The sequence below is a fragment of the Tauraco erythrolophus genome, chromosome 1, assembly GCF_009769465.1.
Source record: "Tauraco erythrolophus isolate bTauEry1 chromosome 1, bTauEry1.pri, whole genome shotgun sequence".
NCBI lineage: Eukaryota > Metazoa > Chordata > Aves > Musophagiformes > Musophagidae > Tauraco > Tauraco erythrolophus.
In genome coordinates this window covers 9329839-9349171 of record NC_141465.1, presented here as the reverse complement: position 1 = coordinate 9349171, position 19333 = coordinate 9329839, and the positions used below count along the sequence as shown (strand labels likewise).

General features: G+C 37.9%; 1 protein-coding gene across 1 annotated transcript in view; it reads left to right on the top strand.

Moving 5' to 3' along the window:
- The window catches only part of ABI3BP (ABI family member 3 binding protein), a 167968-nt gene that overhangs the window by 136454 nt on the left and 12181 nt on the right, over window positions 1–19333 (top strand). The window contains exons 53-56 of the mRNA XM_086622839.1: window positions 2721–2804; window positions 4193–4261; window positions 5524–5736; window positions 10580–10691. Of these exons, the coding sequence (XP_086478965.1) occupies window positions 2721–2804; window positions 4193–4261; window positions 5524–5736; window positions 10580–10691 (478 nt within the window). The remainder of the gene's footprint in view (window positions 1–2720; window positions 2805–4192; window positions 4262–5523; window positions 5737–10579; window positions 10692–19333) is intronic.

Here is a 19333-nt window from a genome sequence, read left to right as displayed (position 1 = left end):
ATACTTTGTGATGTGTGAGATAATACTGAACTGACTAGTAGGGTATAGGAGAATTTTACAGTATAGATTCTTTAATCTGTGTTATCTATAGAAACTAGTCTTCTGGAACATACAGGCATTGTGTCTTTTGTCCTCATACATAAACTCTGGTTTTCTTTTGTTTTCCTGACCTAATTATGTCGAAATCATCCCCAGTAAGGGAGCTGAGAGCAAAATACCATAATTCAACATATCCTTTAAGATCAGCCTGAAGAACATTTCATGTCTACTAGTAACGTTTGCAGTTGCTTAACGTGCATGTCAGATGGGAGATACTGAATAATGTGCTTCGATGCATACTCCCAGCTGGTTATTCGTACAGAAATTCTGTCACGTATAGACGGCACATCTGTCAACACTGCAAATAACGAGCTGATAGGCACCCAGAAAACTAACTGCACTGGGTGGTAGAGTGAGCTGAGCTATTTCATGTGCAAAGAGTTTAGCTTCGTTCCTGTGCTATAGTATTCCTACTCCACAGTATCAGTATAAGAGCACATAGAAACTTTCACATTTCGTATTTTAATTTTATTCTGAAGGTGATATTCACTATCCTTACGTATTTTTTGTCAGTGGATCCTACGTAAGAATCCTTAGGCTAATGTTATTCCAGGTATTCAGAAACTATCATCTCGTCATGCATGGCATCATGAGAAATGCTTCCCTCTTCATATTACTCCCTGTAGTTCACTGGAAATATAAAGGTGTTGGCTCTGCTGTATTTTCTGTTGGCTTTTTTTGGTTCGTTTCGTTTGGGGCTTTGTGTGCTATTAAGGCACTAAAGACCTAAGTAATTCTTTAGTATTTTGTGCGGAAGATTAGAAGCAAGAATCTCCAAGCTGAATGAAACAAACTGTATGTTTGCTCAACAGGAGAGCCAAGATCAAAATGTTGTGTCTGTACTTGCTGTTGATCCCTGATGTTTCCTTAGTAATAACTACAACAGAACATAAAACATTGTCAGCCTTAAGCTGTAGCATAAAAAAATGTTGACCTGATAAATTTTATTTTGCTTTTAATGGAGTCTATGCTGATTTTCTCCATTAAGTGTCTAATTAATTTACCAGTTTTAAAATTTCACCCTTTTTCCGTACACTAGAGGCCAGATTATGTAGTAGTCAGCAGTTACCATACCTTCCTAGGCATTCAAGATGGAATAAATTGGTTAGATGATCTGGTTCTTCCTTGTGGGGCGAGTAGCAGATTTTCCTTCTTATGTGTTTCCTAGTGTTTTATCCAGCTCAGTTTTAAACATCATAATTGAATTTCTTCTGGTTCCCTGGAGAGACTATTACACAGTACTAACAGGAAAAATTTGCTTCAATTTTCTTCCTAGATTTTCCCTTTCATAATTCTGTCCTGTTTCTCTTTCACATTAACTCTGTGATTAATTCCTTACTTGCATCTTTCTTAGTCATCCAGTGGATTAGTATTATGGGAAGGTTTCTATGTAGACATTGAAAGTCTCCTGAATGGAAGAAAAATAAATAAGAGATTTCCAGTTCCTGTCTAGTAAGAATCTTAAAAAATTTCCATTTTATTAAGGAAGTTAGTGGAAAGCAGGGAGAGAATCTTCATTACAAGTATCTTAATAAATTTTCATTTCATCAAGGAAATTAATGGAAGGTAGGGATTTTTGTCATTTTAAACTGGGTTCCCTAAGTTCTGCCTTCAGTTACCATGTTCTTGTGTGTCATAACTACGTTATGTAGTTCTTGACTTTTGGGGTTTGAGATTTCAGTCATGCAGTGGTTATCTGGGAGTATCTGCATGTTTTGTGAATATAGGTCTTGTCTTTTACAGCTATTATGAAAAGAATCAAGACATCCTTTGCCATGAATTGTTTGCCTCTTAGAAGCTTGTTTTCTTTATTAGGTGATGACGGCTGAGGAGTAAAAGCAATGTCACATAATCTAAAATATTTTTTAAAATAGCTATTTAATTATGGGAGACAGCATTGCCTCTATCAAACATTTTCTCTCCAAACTTATGTTGACTACTACAGAATAGATCACTTCAGAAAGAAAGCTTTTTCCCTTTGGTCATATAGTGTTGGACTTCATGGCATTTTTCTTACCTTCATTTGAAGTGCATCTTAATTTCATTTAGTGGAATCTCCAGTGCTGTCCTGTGGTTAAACTCTTAATGCAGACCATAGTTAAGGACTCAGTGTTTATCATTCTGCATGTGCCAGCTCCAGCCTTGCTAATACATATGCTGCATTAGGAGTAGAAATGAAAGGACCTTACCTATGTTTGAGGAAAGAATCCAGATTTTGGTTACTGACTTTGGCTATTCAACTCGTGAAGAAATGTGCTTTTTTATTTGAGGAAGAGAAATGCCAATGCCGGTCATTTCACATCCTTTTACCAATCTGTGCAGGATGGTTCTGTGCAGTAAACCAGGTCGCATTCTAAGCTGACTGAAGTTCTCCAAGACAGTCTCCAAGTAGCAAAGAATTTTCTTACAAGGTTTCAGGAGTAGGTTATGTTGGCAATAAGGACAACTCAGAACTTTCCTACATCCAACTGGAAGCTGTTGTACAAGTTATGAGGGAATATCGTAGCTTAAATGACAGTACTTGTCACAAATATCAGTTTTGTTAGAAAATCAGAGAGCTGTTTCACTCTTTTAAATAGTGAATGCCTTGTTGCCACAAGTCCCTCCTTCTGTCACTATAGCTAAACCTGCTGGACCAACACCACCTGTGAGGACGGGAATGTCATATAAGACGCCAACAGCTTTTGCAACTCCAGAGTATTATGGTAAGCATGTTATAGACAGTTCTGGGTTTTTGTTTGGTTGGGGTTTTTTTTATGAACATAATGATTTCCTTTTTTCTTTTGTTTCCTTTCCCTAAACTATATTGATGCATTGTATATTTAATGTAAGTAGTATTCTGTGTGGGGTGATTCTGATTTCCTTTATGCTGCTTTGCAACTTTTCTAACTTGACTGAGTTCATCTGGCTGCCTTCTGATACATACCATGGTAAATGAAAACATGACGGCCTTCCATCTTCCCAGAAATCAATACATACTTAGTGAGCTTTCAGTACCATTCAGTGGCTACTTTAAATCTGTGAAGGGACTAGATAAGGCACTCTTTTCCCTTAACATTTCTTTTTGCACAGGACATAAATTCACACTATTATTTGACAGTGACTAATAGTTCTCAACATGGTTCTGATATCCTCCTAGCTATCTGACCAAACCGCCACCATTTAAATAGAAAAAAAAAGTATAGGGTAAACATAGCAGCTAGTTGGTAATTTTCCCTTTATAAAATTGGGAATTAACTAAAAGTTCGGACCTAAATCTCCTCAAAGTGCGCTGCAGGAATGGGTTTGGGAAGGAGAAGCTTAGAACTTTTCGAGCCAAAATATGCAGCTCTAGGTATATTGTCATAAATGGTGCTGTTTCTAATTTTCCTGGATTTATAGAAATACTGAAATACTGTCTCCTTATAATGATCATTAACTCACTGTGACCCTTAGTGCTCAGTAATGCAAACTGGATGCTAGATTTATTACAAAACGCTTGTTGTGAATATGTTGCTTTTCATCTGTTGAGGTCAATTGTAGTCATTCCATTTGAGAGAAGATTCTGCTCAGTATCGTGGCTATTTAACACAACACTGGTGTCATGAACCCTGACTGCTTTAGCATGTTTCTGTTTACCAGTGTATTTGCCTTCAATTTCCTTCAAATTTTGTGGAAGTTGTACACGCTGGAGACAGAATTTGTGATTTCCTTGTTGCTATTTTTAAAGAAGTTCATGTGCCAGTGTAATAGTGGTCTATATTCTATGAACATGAAACAAGCTCCAAGCTAAACAGCCGGTACATTGCAAAAAGATCTTTTTAAAAGGTCTAAAGAGCTTTTTGCATATATTGCGTGAACTGAATCCAGCAGCGGTCATGAAGTCTGTCATTTTGGTTATGGCTGTCTTTATACTAGCAGGTAAGTATGGGGTTTACTTAGCATCACAGCCAAAATGGAGTCCTTAAAAGGAAAAGACAAATTTGGCAGCAAAGGTCTATCATGGAAGAGCTTTACCATGTATTAAAATGCCAAATGAACTGTGAAATGCTGTGGTTCTAACACTGAAACTTCATATTTGTTGCAAATTAAATTATAACTGTGTTTCCCACAGTTGATGCAACTGTCTTCAGCTCAAGTCCTACATCAGAAACAGATTCTTCAGGCAAACCAAGGTACCAAGGTAGGATCTTAATAGCTATGGGGTAATATATGAAGACTGACCTATCTTGCATCAAAATTATCTTGTTTGGTTATTTGAAGGCCAAAACTTCATTTGATTCTGCGTCACTTTAGTGTCAGATGAAAGGGCTTCAGTGCAGACCATCAGCATACTCTTGACTAAGTTTCACTTCTACTTTCTTCTGTGCTACCACCTCCTAGTTTACAGTCTTTCCCAAAAACATGTTGTACTACTGCTGGCATACAGGAAGAGCCACAAGTGCATGCTGTTCACATTCCACCAAACCAAATTAAAATCTTCCTGTGGGCTTGCAAGCACACATGGAGAGGTATCGCCTCAGTACCAGTGCACCTTACCATAAGGGATATCCACCCATCATACATGCCTCACCTCTCATTCCAGGCTGTGCACGTTCAGATGGTCTAGTAATATGGTAACATATACTAGACTAGATGATAAAGTAGTCAAGTTATTGCTGTTGCAGTAATCTGGACAGTTTAGAAAGGTGAGATGACAGGAAGAAGTGCTTTTGTACCAGAAGATTTTTCAGGTTTTTTTCATGGTCTGGTAAGAGACGTTATGTTTCTGAAGATTCTGCCTTTCTTGCAAGAGCTTATTGTTTACATCCAATAGAAGTTTTAATTTTAGAACTAATATGTTTGTCTTCAGTAACCTTCCTAATTTTGATGCAGAGTACCAGACATTTGCCTCAGAAGCTTTGAGGCAAAGCTCAAAAGAGAAGGTTTGGTCCTGTACCACTGAAAATGTGTAAGATTTTTACGTTTGTTTGAGGAACTGCAAGTTTAATGCTGGAATGACTCTGGACCAAACTTGTTACTCTTTCTCATGAAACAAAGTGGCGATAGGCAATACATCTTTGTATTAGCATAGCACTCAAAGATACAAATGGAATTGTAGCATCATTTGAGTGTAAAAGGACTAAAGGTAATTGTCCTATTTTATGACACAAGTTAATGATTTCAAATAGTCCGTATCACCCACTAATACCTTCAGACTGATATTTTGTCAGTGGTGCCAATGGGAAGGGGGTGAAGGCAGTGCAGATTCCAGGTTTAACAACAATAAAAAACCCAACAAGCAGCTTAATATTGAATATATGGGGTTTTTTCTTAAACATTTATGTTTGACTTGTGCAGATTTTCACTTAGTGCCCTGAGATAGAAGTTGTGTGCTAGGTGAAATGGCATTGACATTTTGTAAAAACGCTGTCTTGAATAACGACTCTTTCCTATTGGTCTTAGCCCCCCATGTCAAGTACATGAAGAAAGATGATGATGTACCTTGCTCTATCACAAGCTCCCTTGAGCATTTTCCTCAAGAAGAAGCTAGCAGCAAGGAAGAACCAACTCGTCCTCCACAAAATCCTCCAACCAACCTCACAGTGGTGACTGTTGAGGGCTGTCCAACTTTCGTCATATTGGACTGGGAAAAGCCAGACAATGACACTGTTACTGGTTGGTTTGATTTCTTTCCTCCATTATATCAGTAGAGTATTTCCAGTTTATTTTTACTTTCACAATAGTTTTATGCCATTTAAAAAATACTTTAATCCCAAGGGAGTCTTACACTCTAGTGCATTTATTTTGTGCTATTGTCAACTCCAGTGTGGATAAGATGATGCTACTAGATTAGAACAAGATTTTTGCAACTATATCATTGGTGTCAGTGATGACACAAAAAGATACTTAAGAGAGGTATGACTCTGTATATTCTCTTAATTTCTGGCTTCTCTTTGTACAGGATTGGTAAGATCTAGTCAGTAAGTTCCAGCAATGTGATAGTAGTCTTTATTATATAGATGCATACAGATCATGTAGACATCTTTCTTGACTTGAGGATGTTGTTGATCAGTGGGCTGGACACAATGAAACCTTACGTCCATCTAGTAAGTCAGTAGAACTCTGCCAGCATAACACCTGCTGTACCCACCATAGGCTCACCAAGTTCTCTATGTCAAAAGAATCTGTTTTTTTTTATTTCCAAAGGAAGTTTTTTGTATTGAGAATAAATCCTTGTGAGTCATGAAGGAATTAATACATAGACAGGTGAGCATGCAGATGACCATTCATAATTTTTCTGTTGTCTTCTGTATATCAACACAAGCTTACCAAAATTGGACGTTTACATTAATTAACAACTGAAAATTACGGTTCTTCTGTACTGTCAGGAATATGGCTTTTGTTTTTGTGATGGACATAAAACTTTGATTTGCAAAATCACTGGCTTATCACAGCCATGACCAAACAGATGCGGCTGTGTTGCATTACGAGTAGAACAGATAAGGCTAATAAGGACTAAGACTCGAGCAGTAGCCAGTCGCTTTAGCATGTAAGTGGGATGTTTCAGATGTTATTGTATATGCATGTCATGAGAGATTTCAGTGCAGGGGTATAATTAGGTGACTGTCACAAGCAAGGCCACTCTCTTCCCCAAATTAGTCCTTCCTTGATTTTCTACAAATAATTACTAGGTTTAGCCTCTGTTCTTTCTTGCTCTCTCCGTTTTGAAAAACAATAAATGCAAAACCAAAGGGACACTCAAACTAAAAATTAGCCCACACTTTTTTCTTCTGGGAAAAAGGAATAAAGTTAGCCCTTCTGCTGGATTAAAAGGGGAATAAAAAGAGACTGTAGGCTAATGAAAAGTACCAACAAGAGAGAAGAATGATTACCTGGCTTGCTTTCCACGATGTGCTTCATGCTGGAAGAAAGGGAAGTGTGAGCTTATTGCTAACCTTAGAATTAGGCTGAGGATAGGCTCTCTGCAAATACTCCCCACCCCAGGCAGTTCTGTAATGCTTCCTTTTGTTCAGGGAAAAGCCTTTTTGTCACTCTTGTCATTTGGAGGCCTCCTCCACAGACCAGTCCTTAGCTTGATTAGATCAGATAACATCATTTAGTCCGCATGTTTTCTTGGAAGTAGAATTGCTGGTTTTGAGTATGCTAATGAACCCACTGCAGCACAACCATTTTTCTTGCAAAAACAGAAAAACGTTTCCACTATAGCTGGTAAAACTGTCCATGTACGTCATCTAATGATGAGAACAAGGCCTAATTGCCTTCTGAGACTGTTTCCTTTCTTTTTCAATGTGTGTTGTGAAATATAGAGCAAGCAATACTCCCTGCTTCTTCTTAAAGCGGAAATTCCTTCTCTGTTCAGTTGTAATCAGCATTTGTAAAAGTTAACTTTCTGTGAAGTTTCTTCTCTTCTATAGAGAAGACTATTCTGTGACAACTGAGACACCTGGCATACCCTTCCCCACTCCAGAGAAGATTAAGACCTTCTGCAAAATATGTGACTAGTACTCCTTTTACCTCACAGAGAAACTCTAGTTTTCAACCTAGCTATCTTCCTATCTAGATGTAACAGCTTTTCCATAAAGACCATCTTCATTCTTTTTAACTTCAATGTGTAATGCAAAATGTTTGAACTCTGTGGCTGACAAATACTCTCATTGAGCTTGTCTCCTTTGCCTTAACTTCAAAAAATTATTCAGTTAATGAATCATCCAAGGACACTTTCTGAATTCAAGAGAAGGCATTGAATCTCATTTTCTGGAAACAGTGATTATTTCATATTGGCATCAGTATGACATTACTTGTTTAGGCAGACTTAAATCAAGTTTTCTGTCATCTCTTTTTATTTTTATAGTTTGTACATGTTTTTTCAACCATCTGATTTAGGCATCACATTTTTTTTTTTAAATGCACTGTCTCAGATAGAACTGTGGAAACAGAAAATGTAATTTGTTGAGCCATTTTTTTGAAACAGTTATTTTGTTTGACTTTTAGCTATGCACAAGGGGTTTAATCGTACTGGGTATTCCTAAAAACAAAATTGTGCTTCAGCAATGGAAAGATCTGACAAATAATAACCAAAACAGTGATCAAGCTCACCTCCTTGTTTTCATAAAGACTGCAAATGTCAGGAACGAAGACCCCTTTGCTGGTGCTCTGCTACTCTTACTGTGTTACCTCAGAAACGTAGGGCAGTTTGCTGCCTTGTGCACTGAGACTCGTGCACTGAGTAACAACCAGGTACGGGATGCACTCAGTAATGCTCCGTGCATATATATGTGTGTGTGTGTGTGTGTGCACATGTTTGCATGCCTGTTCACATGAGCTGTGTTTTCTTTTCCAGCTTGAATGAATTAAAAAATTCAAATCACATATTGACTTGGAGCTGGCAGAAGGCAGAAAGATTGAATTCCTGTAAAGTTTATTTAAAGACTCATTGTCTCTTTAGATGTACCTAAGGCAGTGGATATCCACCTTCTCTCACATGCTTCCTAATAAACATAATTTCTCTGATGAGGCTAAATTAGGGCAAATAAGGGCTTTTGTGTGTTGGGGTTTTTTTTGTCTGTGGCTCACTCAGTCCATGGTGGCTGTATAGGAAAAGGTCTTTGTTTCCAAAAAGGAAATGCATAGAGAGAAAACACAGATATGTTTTACTCAAATATCTGCTAACTATCAATATTTATATCTTTGATCATTGCATTGGGGTTCCACTTGAACAAATGGTCTCAGATAAAAGCCCTCTACTTACTTTTTTTTTTCCCCCTGCTCCTTCCCACCCTCTCATCATTCCTACAGGTCCATGAGTTTGATTCTAAAAGGCAGTGGTTGGTCTTTCGCTATTCATGGGTGACTGTTGTAGGGGAGGACTTCTGAACATGGAAATTTCAAAATCTTCAGTATTGACAGTAATTCCTTCCTTCATGCTGTCTTTCTGATGTACTTTTAAACCTATTTTAAAGTTTTACCTTCCTCTGTATATGCCCTAAATAACTGAGTGTATTACAAGGTAAAGATAAAAAGATTCTATGTAGAAGTTCTTTTTGAAACTATTGCAGTAAATCTGAAACTCACGTGTGCATATATGTATATAATTGCTCAGATTGAATTGCTATGGTTTAGAAGCGTGGAATTCTAGAACGTAATTTTTAGGGCTGCTCTGCAGTTCCACTTAATTGCATTGTCTTACATAATTTACCCAGCAGTTTCAATGGATACTTTTTACATAAAATAGTGCAAAGGAATCCATAGTTACACTGTCGAGGTCAAAATCAGGTCAATTGATCAAGTGTGATCATATCAGGTGTGTCATCTCCTACATTTACTAGAAGTGAGGATCTGAGAGTCCAGCGACAATTTAGAGAGTTTTTTTCCTTTTTAGCGCTAAATCCCACTGCAGGTGTTTTATCTTTCTGTGTTCACAACAAATAGGTCTCCTTGTATTGTGAACTAAAAAATATAGCAAAACAAAAAAAAGCCCTACAGCTTGCTAGCATTTAGTTAAGAACTCAAAAATTAATAGTATCATTAGAAAACAACAGGAAAGAACATAATTTTCTAGAGTTTTTATAGCTGTCGACTAGGTGGTTTCTGTCTTTGTCCTCACAGTATAATACCTGCTTTATTCATGCACTGTAGATCTAAATGCTCATTGCAAATGTTCTTTGAAAACATTTTCCTTTGCTAGCTTACAATTAGCAAAGCTGCACTTGGTGTTATAAACAGGTTTTACGACGGGAAAAGGAAGGATCTAGGGAGACTGTGAATTTCTTTGCAAAGAGAGGAAAATTAGCAATATACTGAGTCTGTTTATTAGAAAAGGTTGTTGTGAATCAGGACAGAAGTTGCCTGCTAGAGAGAGAGACTATATCTTGGACAGGGCTATGACCAAAGGAGTATCATCTTCCCAAACATCTGTTGTTAATTCCCTGTTCAGAGCATTGCTTGTGCTTGATGATACATCCCAGTAAGATGAAAGGAAAGTAGTGAGACTCTATAAATCATATAAATACAGAAATAAATTTATGCAAAATTATTTCCTTCTAAACTTGCAGATTCCGAAGTGCCCTATCCAAGTTTGCTGGCAGTTTCCTCTGGAAATCTCAAAAATATAGGTCATATTTTAAGTTAACCAAGGTTTAAGCATTTAGAAACTGTGCTTTCATCTTTGATACTTTTTCATTCAAACTGCAGAATGCTTATATTTACTTGTGTTTGGAATTTTGTCACTAGTGTACCTTTGGGCAGAGGTGAGATGTTGAGTGTCCTATAATGGAATTATGAGGAAGGAAGAATGAGGGGCTGGGCACTCAGCGATCTGGAATTGAATCTCTCTTTCCTAACTGTTTCAGCATACTAATGCCCAGACTGGTTCACACAAGATGTCCTTACAGCCTATTAGACAGTAGAAGTGGAAATCAGATGAGAAGAGAGGGAGCGATGAAGAATCTCGAGTAAGAGCTGTTATTTAAGCGAATTACTCTTTACTGTAATTTTTCAGAGTATGAGGTTGTGTCAACTGAAAATGGAGCCAGTGATGGTGAAAAGGAGAAATCGATTATCACTACAAATCAAACCCATTCTACTGTGGAAAACCTAAAACCTGACACAAGGTAATTAAATAAAGTAATTTTCTAAGTTAATCCAACTAATTTAGACTGTCAGCTGTCTGCCACTTCAAATAAAAATACAGATGTATAGAAGACCAAATTGGTTTTACTCCTCTTCTGATACAAAAAGGGTATGCTTTGGTGTTGCTTTCTTTTAAATTAACACATCTGAGGAATCTTTAGGAAATTTCCAAGAATATTTATGGTCTGGACAAACTGCAGAAGTGACTTGTTCTATCAGAAAGGTTAACAATCAAATGCAAGAAAATGTACTGCGTTTTATCAAAAAATCTCTTTAATTTAGCAGATAAAGAAATAAGGTGAACATATGAAGCATTAACCTGGTATGTGAGATCAAGATTTACATGTAGAGTTGTCTCTTCCTGGAATTTAAGGATGCTTGGCACAAATGATGTAGGCTGCTTGCTTATTTAGATGGATGTTCATTCAAATACTGGAACACAAGTTGGGCCACTGTACGGAGCTTGACTATTGCATTGCACTGTGGAGAGGAAAGATACATTTGTCCTGTATATGAAGTTTTCTTTCAGTGTCTCAAAACAACTGACAAGTTAAAAATGGATCAGTCAGTTCCAGTTGATGGCATACATCTCATGCAACTAGTCCAAATAAGCATTATCATTCTTTAAAAAAAAAATATCTCATCAAAAATTATTCTTTTTCGTGGTAAAATTCGGAGCTGGCAAGAAAACCACTTCTCCTTTCTTTGTGTTGCTTATTGATTGCATCAGGAGGTTAAAGAATGACACTTTTTTTCCTGTAAGACCAGCCATTTGGCTTTGGTAACTGGATTTTTCTGTTTCAGATAAGCTGCCCTTTTCTGTTATTATCTTTAAATTGGTAAAACAGCACAAAATTCTGCATAGACCCTATCTTGAACCTTTGTTTTTAGACAGCGTGTGGCTTAATCTGGGGTGCTATTCTTAGCTCATGTACTTGTGACCGGCAACTCCCAGAAGGAGGAATGAGGAACTGTTGCAGAAAGTGGAGGGGATGGAAAGAGAATTATGAAAGAAAGGCTAGGGAAAATTGTGATACTCAAAAAAAACCGTCTTTGAGAGACTCCAAAACTTACAAGATGGGCTAGAATTGAGGTGTATTGCATCAAGAATATCTCTTTTATTTCTTAAAGGCATGTGGCTTGTGAAAGGGTGAACAGCAGCTATGTTCTGTCTTGTTAGGAAGCAATTAGGATATGTTAGCAATACAACTGGAGACCATGCATCAGTTGCCTCAATCTCTTCCTCGATCAGTTGAGAAGGCTTAGAAGATACAGGAAAACAATATATTTCTGGAGTAGCAACTATGAAAGGCAGCAAAGCTATGCTGGCTTGTGTTTTCATTTAACACAATAATACAGTTTGAAATAATACGGTTGCATCCTTGAAAAGAACTGTATGTCATTAACGAGATTCTCAAACTCTTCATGTCACATATAGTGACAGAAATGGGATGGATTTGATTAAGTGCAGAAAAGCCATGGAAGCAAAGAAAAGTCCTTTATGCTGAGAGCAGTGTCCAGATGGCCAAAAGAGAAAAACATTTTTAGACTGCGCTTTTTTCAGAAAGGAAGAAAGATGGAGGCAGGCAGACCCAGCTAGAACCATTGGAAAGGTCATACGAAGGCAGGAGCTATGCAGAAAAAGATGAGATGGTTTTTAGTTTAATTAGTAATAATTCTGTCAATCCTATGAGAGGACTTTTGGGTTTTGGGTGAGTCAGAGCAGACCAAAGACCACAGAGAAAAGCTGTCTTTTGGAGCATGGATTTTGCTACCAGAAGCTAGATATGAGATCAGTACTGACTGATGGAGGCTGACTTAAGACATAAAGGGATAACTTTTCCCTGAGGAGATGGTGGCTATTATCCACCCCCCAGCCTCTAAAGGGAAAGACAGTGATTCTGGATTCAGGAGGCCATTGCCCGAAATGGAAAGCCTTTGATATAAATTGTGGTGGTGCATGTCCATCGAGTCTCACAGGATTTAAAGGATGTAAAGTCCTTCTCAGAGTGGCTCTGTTTGATTAAACTCCCATTTCAAAATGTGTGTTCCCTAATTTTGAGGACACCTTGAGAGCTTTGGCAGAACCACAAGAAATTGTTACTATTACCATTTGAATTCAGGCTTGTTGACACACTAAATTCAGGGAAAATAAGAAAGTGATTAAGACAGCTGGCATCATGTAGACAGTATCAGTGTTGCAAGGAATAGCATATGTCCATAATAAAAGTCTCCTGCCTGTCAGGAGCTGATTGCTCACTAGATAAAGAAAAGGGACCTGCAGACCAAACTCACTGACAATAGGAGGAAGAGAGACAATGAAATACAGCTCAGTAAATTAATTAATAGCATACCTGAAATGCCTGCAAATTCGTCAAGTAATACATTAAGACTGGGAAGCAGACTTTTCCATAATTAGCCTTAAGGAAAGAGCTGTAGAAGAGGTGGAGCTGGAAAAGAAACTTGGAAGAGAAAAAGAAATCTCTTTTGCAAATGATCAACGTTTACAAAACTGCCAGCAAGTATATGGAAAGAGACATGCTCAGTAGCAGAATGTGGATTAACTGGGGAAGAACCTCTTGGCCTTGAAATGCTTTGGAGAAGCTGACAAGCTGAATTTGAGAGTCTATTTTTTCCAGCTTTCCTGAGGCCATCAGTGAGGCTGTGTGAATTCCCTGTGCTGCTCTGAAGGTTTGGTGCTTCCAGAGCTGAAGACAGACCTAAACAAAGACTTTCCAAAGAGAATAAAAATGTTTATGAATGTAGTATCTCAGTCTCTGTGGGTAAATTCAAACCAGAAAGATCCTATAGCAGCAAGACAGCTCAAGCTCGTAATTCTCCAGATGTATGCTCTTTAGGAGCAATGCACGACAAAGATGGTCTGTGGTCACATTGCCCAAGGTCTATCATCCATCCCATTAAGGTAAATCAGGTAGGATATGTTAGTGCTTGGCCCAGAGGTAGGGTTAATTGCCCACATCCAGCAGGAGGGAAGCAAGACAGCTCTTCAGTGTGAAGGAGGCAGAATAAGCAGCAGGAAAAAACTGGATGCATCCAAGCCTGCCAGATCATTCTGTTTGCTTTTCTCTTTTACATTCTCCTTTCAAATAGGTCATGCTGCTGCACCTCTGGGAAGCTCTGCAGTAAGCCAGACACTCGTCTTCCTTTTGAGCTGGCCTTTTGACAAGGCAGCTTTTAAAGATTAGGATCTAATGGCTAGACTTTGAATGTTTAAGAAATTTGAATGGTGTTAGGAAGGCAGCAATGAGAGACTTACACACTTTTCATGAAAAATTGCATGTGTGACTACAACTGTCAGGAAGTATAAACATAGAAGTTAAATGGGATACAAATTTCTCTGAATCAGGGGATTATCATGTAAGTATTCTGTGGGCCCAGTTAGCTGTCTGAAAAGTGGCTAAATCCAGAAAAAAAATGCACTGGCTGAAAAAGAAAAGTTGTTCTGACTTTCAGTACAGTTATCAAGTATTTTGTTTTAACAGACTCATACCATGCTAATATGGAAATGAAAATTTGCTTTCATAGGCATAAAACAACTAGTGAGGGTTACTTTTACACAATTACGTTATGGCAGCTTGTTGTGTCTCTTGTTTGTCTATAATATATATGCCAGCTTTGTGTGTTCTTGGTGACTTGATTGCAAGATCAAAGGGGGCCTACAGGAAAGCTGGAGAGGGACTTTTTACAAGGGCATGTAGTGATAGGACAAGGGGCGATGGATTTAAACTGAAAGAGGGGAGATTTCGATTAGATATAAGGAAGAAATTTTTTACATTGAGGGTGGTGAGGCACTGGAACAGGTTGCCCAGAGAAGTTGTAGATGCCCCATCCCTGGAAGTGTTCAAGGCCAGGTTGGATGAGGCTTTGGGCAACCTGATGTAGTGGAGGATTTCCCTGCCCATGGCAGGGGGTTTGGAACTAGATGATCTTTAACCATTCTATGATTCTAAGATGTCGAGACTCTGAGACGAAAGTAATACAGTGATTTGAAAATCTGTCTGTGAGGACATACACCCTTTAAAGAAATGTGGGGTGCACAGTCAGCTGCTTTCCAACACAACTGCTTGATTTTTTTTTAAAAAAAAAAAGGGTTCTAAAGACACCTGTACAATGTGATGTTGTTGGAGCACTGAAATCCCTATGTTTTTTGCCCAACGAAAGGCACATTGTATCCATGCCGTTCTCTCACAGTAAAGCATGCCTGGCAGTTGACAACATCACATTCATTTAAAGGATTTTTCCTTACAGGACGAGTACATTGGCCTGTTTTTCACCTGGAGAATTGCCAAATGTGGTGCTTGCAGTATTTCACTGTCACATCTTAGGAAAATTCTAATAGTTTAAGTAACCTGGAAAGTTCAAATCTTGATATCCATTATTTAGTTGGTCAGAGTTCTTGAAACTGCTACTGTTCCTGCCACTGAGCTGTTATCTGGGTCCAGTCGAGAATTCTGTTTAATTTCATCAGATATTTTGCTTTTGATTGTAACTTCTACCTGAAATCTCTCAAAGCATGTAGCGTGGTTATGCTATGTGAGCTAGATAACTATATATATCCTTCTTATACAGATAGTTGGATATAACTGGTGCCTGAAGAGGAAAACTTTCTCTCGTTTTATGAATGTCTTCTGCTTAAACATTTCTATTGTAGATGTGTTTCTGCGATCTAATAATCACATATACACAGGTGTTGATTACGACTTTGTACTGTAGTTAGCACCCTTTAAATTATTTCCAAGAATTTAAGAGTAGATCCAGGTCACATTTCACTCAGCTCTCTTTTCAGTACCACACTTAAACACACATCAGATTTTCTGCAGTTTTTGCCATCTGTTTCCTTCAACTAGTCCTTCACTTGTTGAATGAATGAAACAGCCGTATTCCATTCATCTTTCTTTCTTCTAGTTTGTCTGAACCATGTGCTGAGCTACTCAGTTTTCACTCTGTGGTTCAAGCAGTGAGTGTCTCTATAACTACTGTACTCGATCGACCCTGAGCTTTTAAGTCAGCCCTGTCATGATAAGGGACCTGGGCCAGATGACCTTCATAGGTCCCTTCCGACCTACATTATTGTATGGTTGTATCTTAGGGGTAGTTTCTGGTCTTCTAAATCTCAATTTCACCCATTTTCTTTAATGCAGCCTGAGGTGGTTTTGTGTGTTAATGTCGTTCAATTCTTAGCAAAGAAACATGAGAGAAAGGAATGCGCTAACATGAACTCATCCGGCAATTTAATTTTTCACCCTCCACATGGAAATTTTGCAATTTTTGTATTGAGAAAACTGTCACTTTTTTTTTTTGAGAAATGCACCTTTTATTCCACTTGGAAGACAGCCAAAGCCAAACTAGAAGACTGATCATTTTGTCAAAGCAGTTACAGTCTACCTTCTAAGCAGTCATTTGAGGAGTGAGACCTGGAATATTCCATCTAACTTGTTGTGTAAGTCTCTTGGTTTTGAGTTTCCTTAAAAGGCTGCTCACACTGGAACTCCTGGCTTCATTGGCATTCCGAGAAGTCTGTGCTCCTTATCTATTCCTAGTTTTACGTTAAAAACTACCCTTAGAAAGAAAGTATTGTAGTACTCAAGCAAGATGTCTCATGTGTGAGTCGAGGTAAGGTCATTGTCCACAGTTCTCACTATTTCCCTCCTTGAGGTGTGTTTTGGTAATAAACCTTGAGAGGCCTGAGATAGAAATGGGCTTATTGTGGTTTTTGTTTTCTTCGTTCTGTCTCCTGTCTATGATCCTGTAGTGATGGTCCTCATCTGCATCTTCTCCTTTGTTAAAGATCAATTTCGCTAACCTGTAGTTTTCTCATGGACCTTTCCTAGCCTGGAATATTAAATGCAGATGTTGTTATTTTTTTGCTTCCAATTCTACTTTCCCATTTCCAAAGGAATTTTAGGATTGTTGTTTGGTTTTTTTTTAACTAGTTTTGGAGTTTTCTAACTCCTTAAAATTGATTTATTTTTTTAAGTCTTCCAGTCATCCGATACAGAATAATTTTGACTTTTTCTGCTATTTCTGCTGATTTCTCTGCCAAAATATTTCGTTCTCATTTCTGTATCCCTGCCCTATCTTGAGATATTTTTTTTATTAGGTGTACATTTCCTCTTTCATTCTGGTGGTTTGTTTAAGGGCAGTTAAGTTCATAGCTCATACCTATAGTGTCCAGGAAACTTTGCAGCACTAATTTCTATGCAAGCTTTCAAAAAACAGTCTGAATATTGTTGAAAACAGTTCTCATGCATGTTTGTATTGGCAGTAATTGGAAGGTAATAAAGGAAAATATTAAGACTGCAGTCAGAGATGTGCCAAATAGCTCTGGGAAAATTCAGGTAGCCGTTAACGTACACCAGTGGCCTGCTGGTGTAGATTATTAATAGCAAAAAAGTATTAATAAGAAACAAAAAGCCTGTGATGCTTGCATTCCACATCTTGGTAAAACTTCTCTTTAGGTACCGATCTTTTGCCTGGTTAAGTAGTTTGGTGATTTCAAATGCACTTTTCTCCTTTTTAAATACATTTTGAGTGGTCTCTTTTGGACTTTTGGGTTAGATTGTATCCCAAGGCAAAGCATATTTCCAGCTATGAGGTCTCGAGGAAGATAAATAACAGGAAATGTTAAAAACGAACAAACAAAAACTAAATCCAAGGCCCCCCCCCCCAAAAAAAAAAAAAAAAACAAAAAACCAAACCAACCAACATTGTAAAGTAAATGTGAAACGTCTAGGATATATGCATGTAACAAACTGGTTTTATGATGTGTGTAGACGGTTTCCTTCAAAGTTTTTTCTTATGTCTTACAAAAGGCATGAAACAAAAAATACGATGTTACCATAGTTTAATTAAAGGCCATACCAAGTCAGTCTTCACACCTCTTCTGAATAAGTTTTTTGTGTGCCTACGTGCAGCAATTCATACCTACCTGCTTATGCTGTTATTACCATTATCTGGTATTGTTTTCTACTGCAGTTAGCACCCAAAATGTGCTAACCACACACAAGAAAAAAAAAATCTGCCACTGCAGAGCGCTGAGCTTTTATTACCAGCAATGGTCAAGAGATGAGAACTACAGTGAAAGTTAAAACGCAGGAAGTGGCAGAAAAATGCTGGAGTTTTTTGTACTCTTTATTACAAAAGTAACAGATTTTTGTACTAAATTGCTGGTGACGTCAGGGTTCATGGGTAAGCATCTCCTATTTCTCTTGGCCCTTCTTCCAACTTGATTAGGAGAAAGACTCCTCAAGCAAGCCCAGCACATTCTTTTCTTTCTTCTTTTTCTTGTTCCCTTCTCTTTAACCTAGTTTTATTTGCTGTGTCTGATCTTACTGCTATCCAAGCACACTCTGCAGAGACAGGGAAACCCTATACATTGTGACAGTCCCACGTGATTGTCATCTAACCACCAGCATCTCCCCAGCAATTGACCTGAAGTCCCAGGACTGTACTCAGCTGCTCCAGACTTCCTATTATGGTGAAAATCTCTCTTCACCTATTTTCAGTTCTGCAATCTTCAGTCTTCTCCTTTTGCATGATTTGAAAAATGCAGGAGCATCTGTGCCTGCCAAAGTTCCATGTGGAATAGCAATTTCCTATGGTGGAAAAATACGCTCTGCGCAGTAATTGCTGCAAGTCCAGTCCATTTAATCTGCACAAGGACTTTTATTGTCTTATGCAGTTTGGGAGGATTTGGGAGGCCTAGTCTCCGAAGTCTGTGGGATAGCAATCTTGTAGGTGTTAGAGGTGTGACACATGTTAGATTGGTGCATATATTGAGTAGCAGAGTTTTTGGCATCATAGGCACACAGATATAAACATGGAATATAGACTCCAGCTTCTCATGAATAAGTCTAGCAAAGAAGTAGACATGGGATAATCATTATACAGCTTTCCTATTTCCCTTTATTAACTTCGCCCTACATACTTTCTTGAACCTCTAAGCATTTTTTTCCCCTTACTTGTGGTTTGTATAGAAATGTGTAAGATAGCAGCAGGTACCCTTTTTTCACCATTTTATTTTTATTTTTTAGATCTTTCACCTGCCATGCAAAAAGGGAGACTTTAAATGGTTTTCTATGAAGAGAGCCATGGCTTTAAAATTACAGTTAGATCTATAAACTCTATCAAATTGTGATCTCAGTCTAACTTCTCCTTTCTCTCCCTTTCAGTTTTCAGTCAACTAGTTCTCTTCATCTCCAAAACTGGATGTTTGTTTTTCTTGTACTATCGCAGCTATTGCTCCTGTTTCAGGATTGAATTTGGCAGAGGGAAGGAGTCTGTGATGCTTGGGCACCTGTGAAAACACCTACCACAAAACTGTAGAATTGTATATATTTTAGTTCAAAAAAAAATTATTCTTTAACATTATTAATAGAAGGCTCCCCTAATTGACTAAGGGAAACTTTGGACATTTCTTTATTACTTTCCTTTTCTCCAGTTTTTTTTTATATGGTTACATGAACTGAAATCTCTATGTGTAGATTTTAGTTCTTTATTTCAATCTTGCCATAATTTTCCCAACTGTGGTTTGATCTTTTGCAGAGATCCTAGTGGTCCCTAGACCACAATTTGAAAAACACTGCTTGGAAAATATTTACTC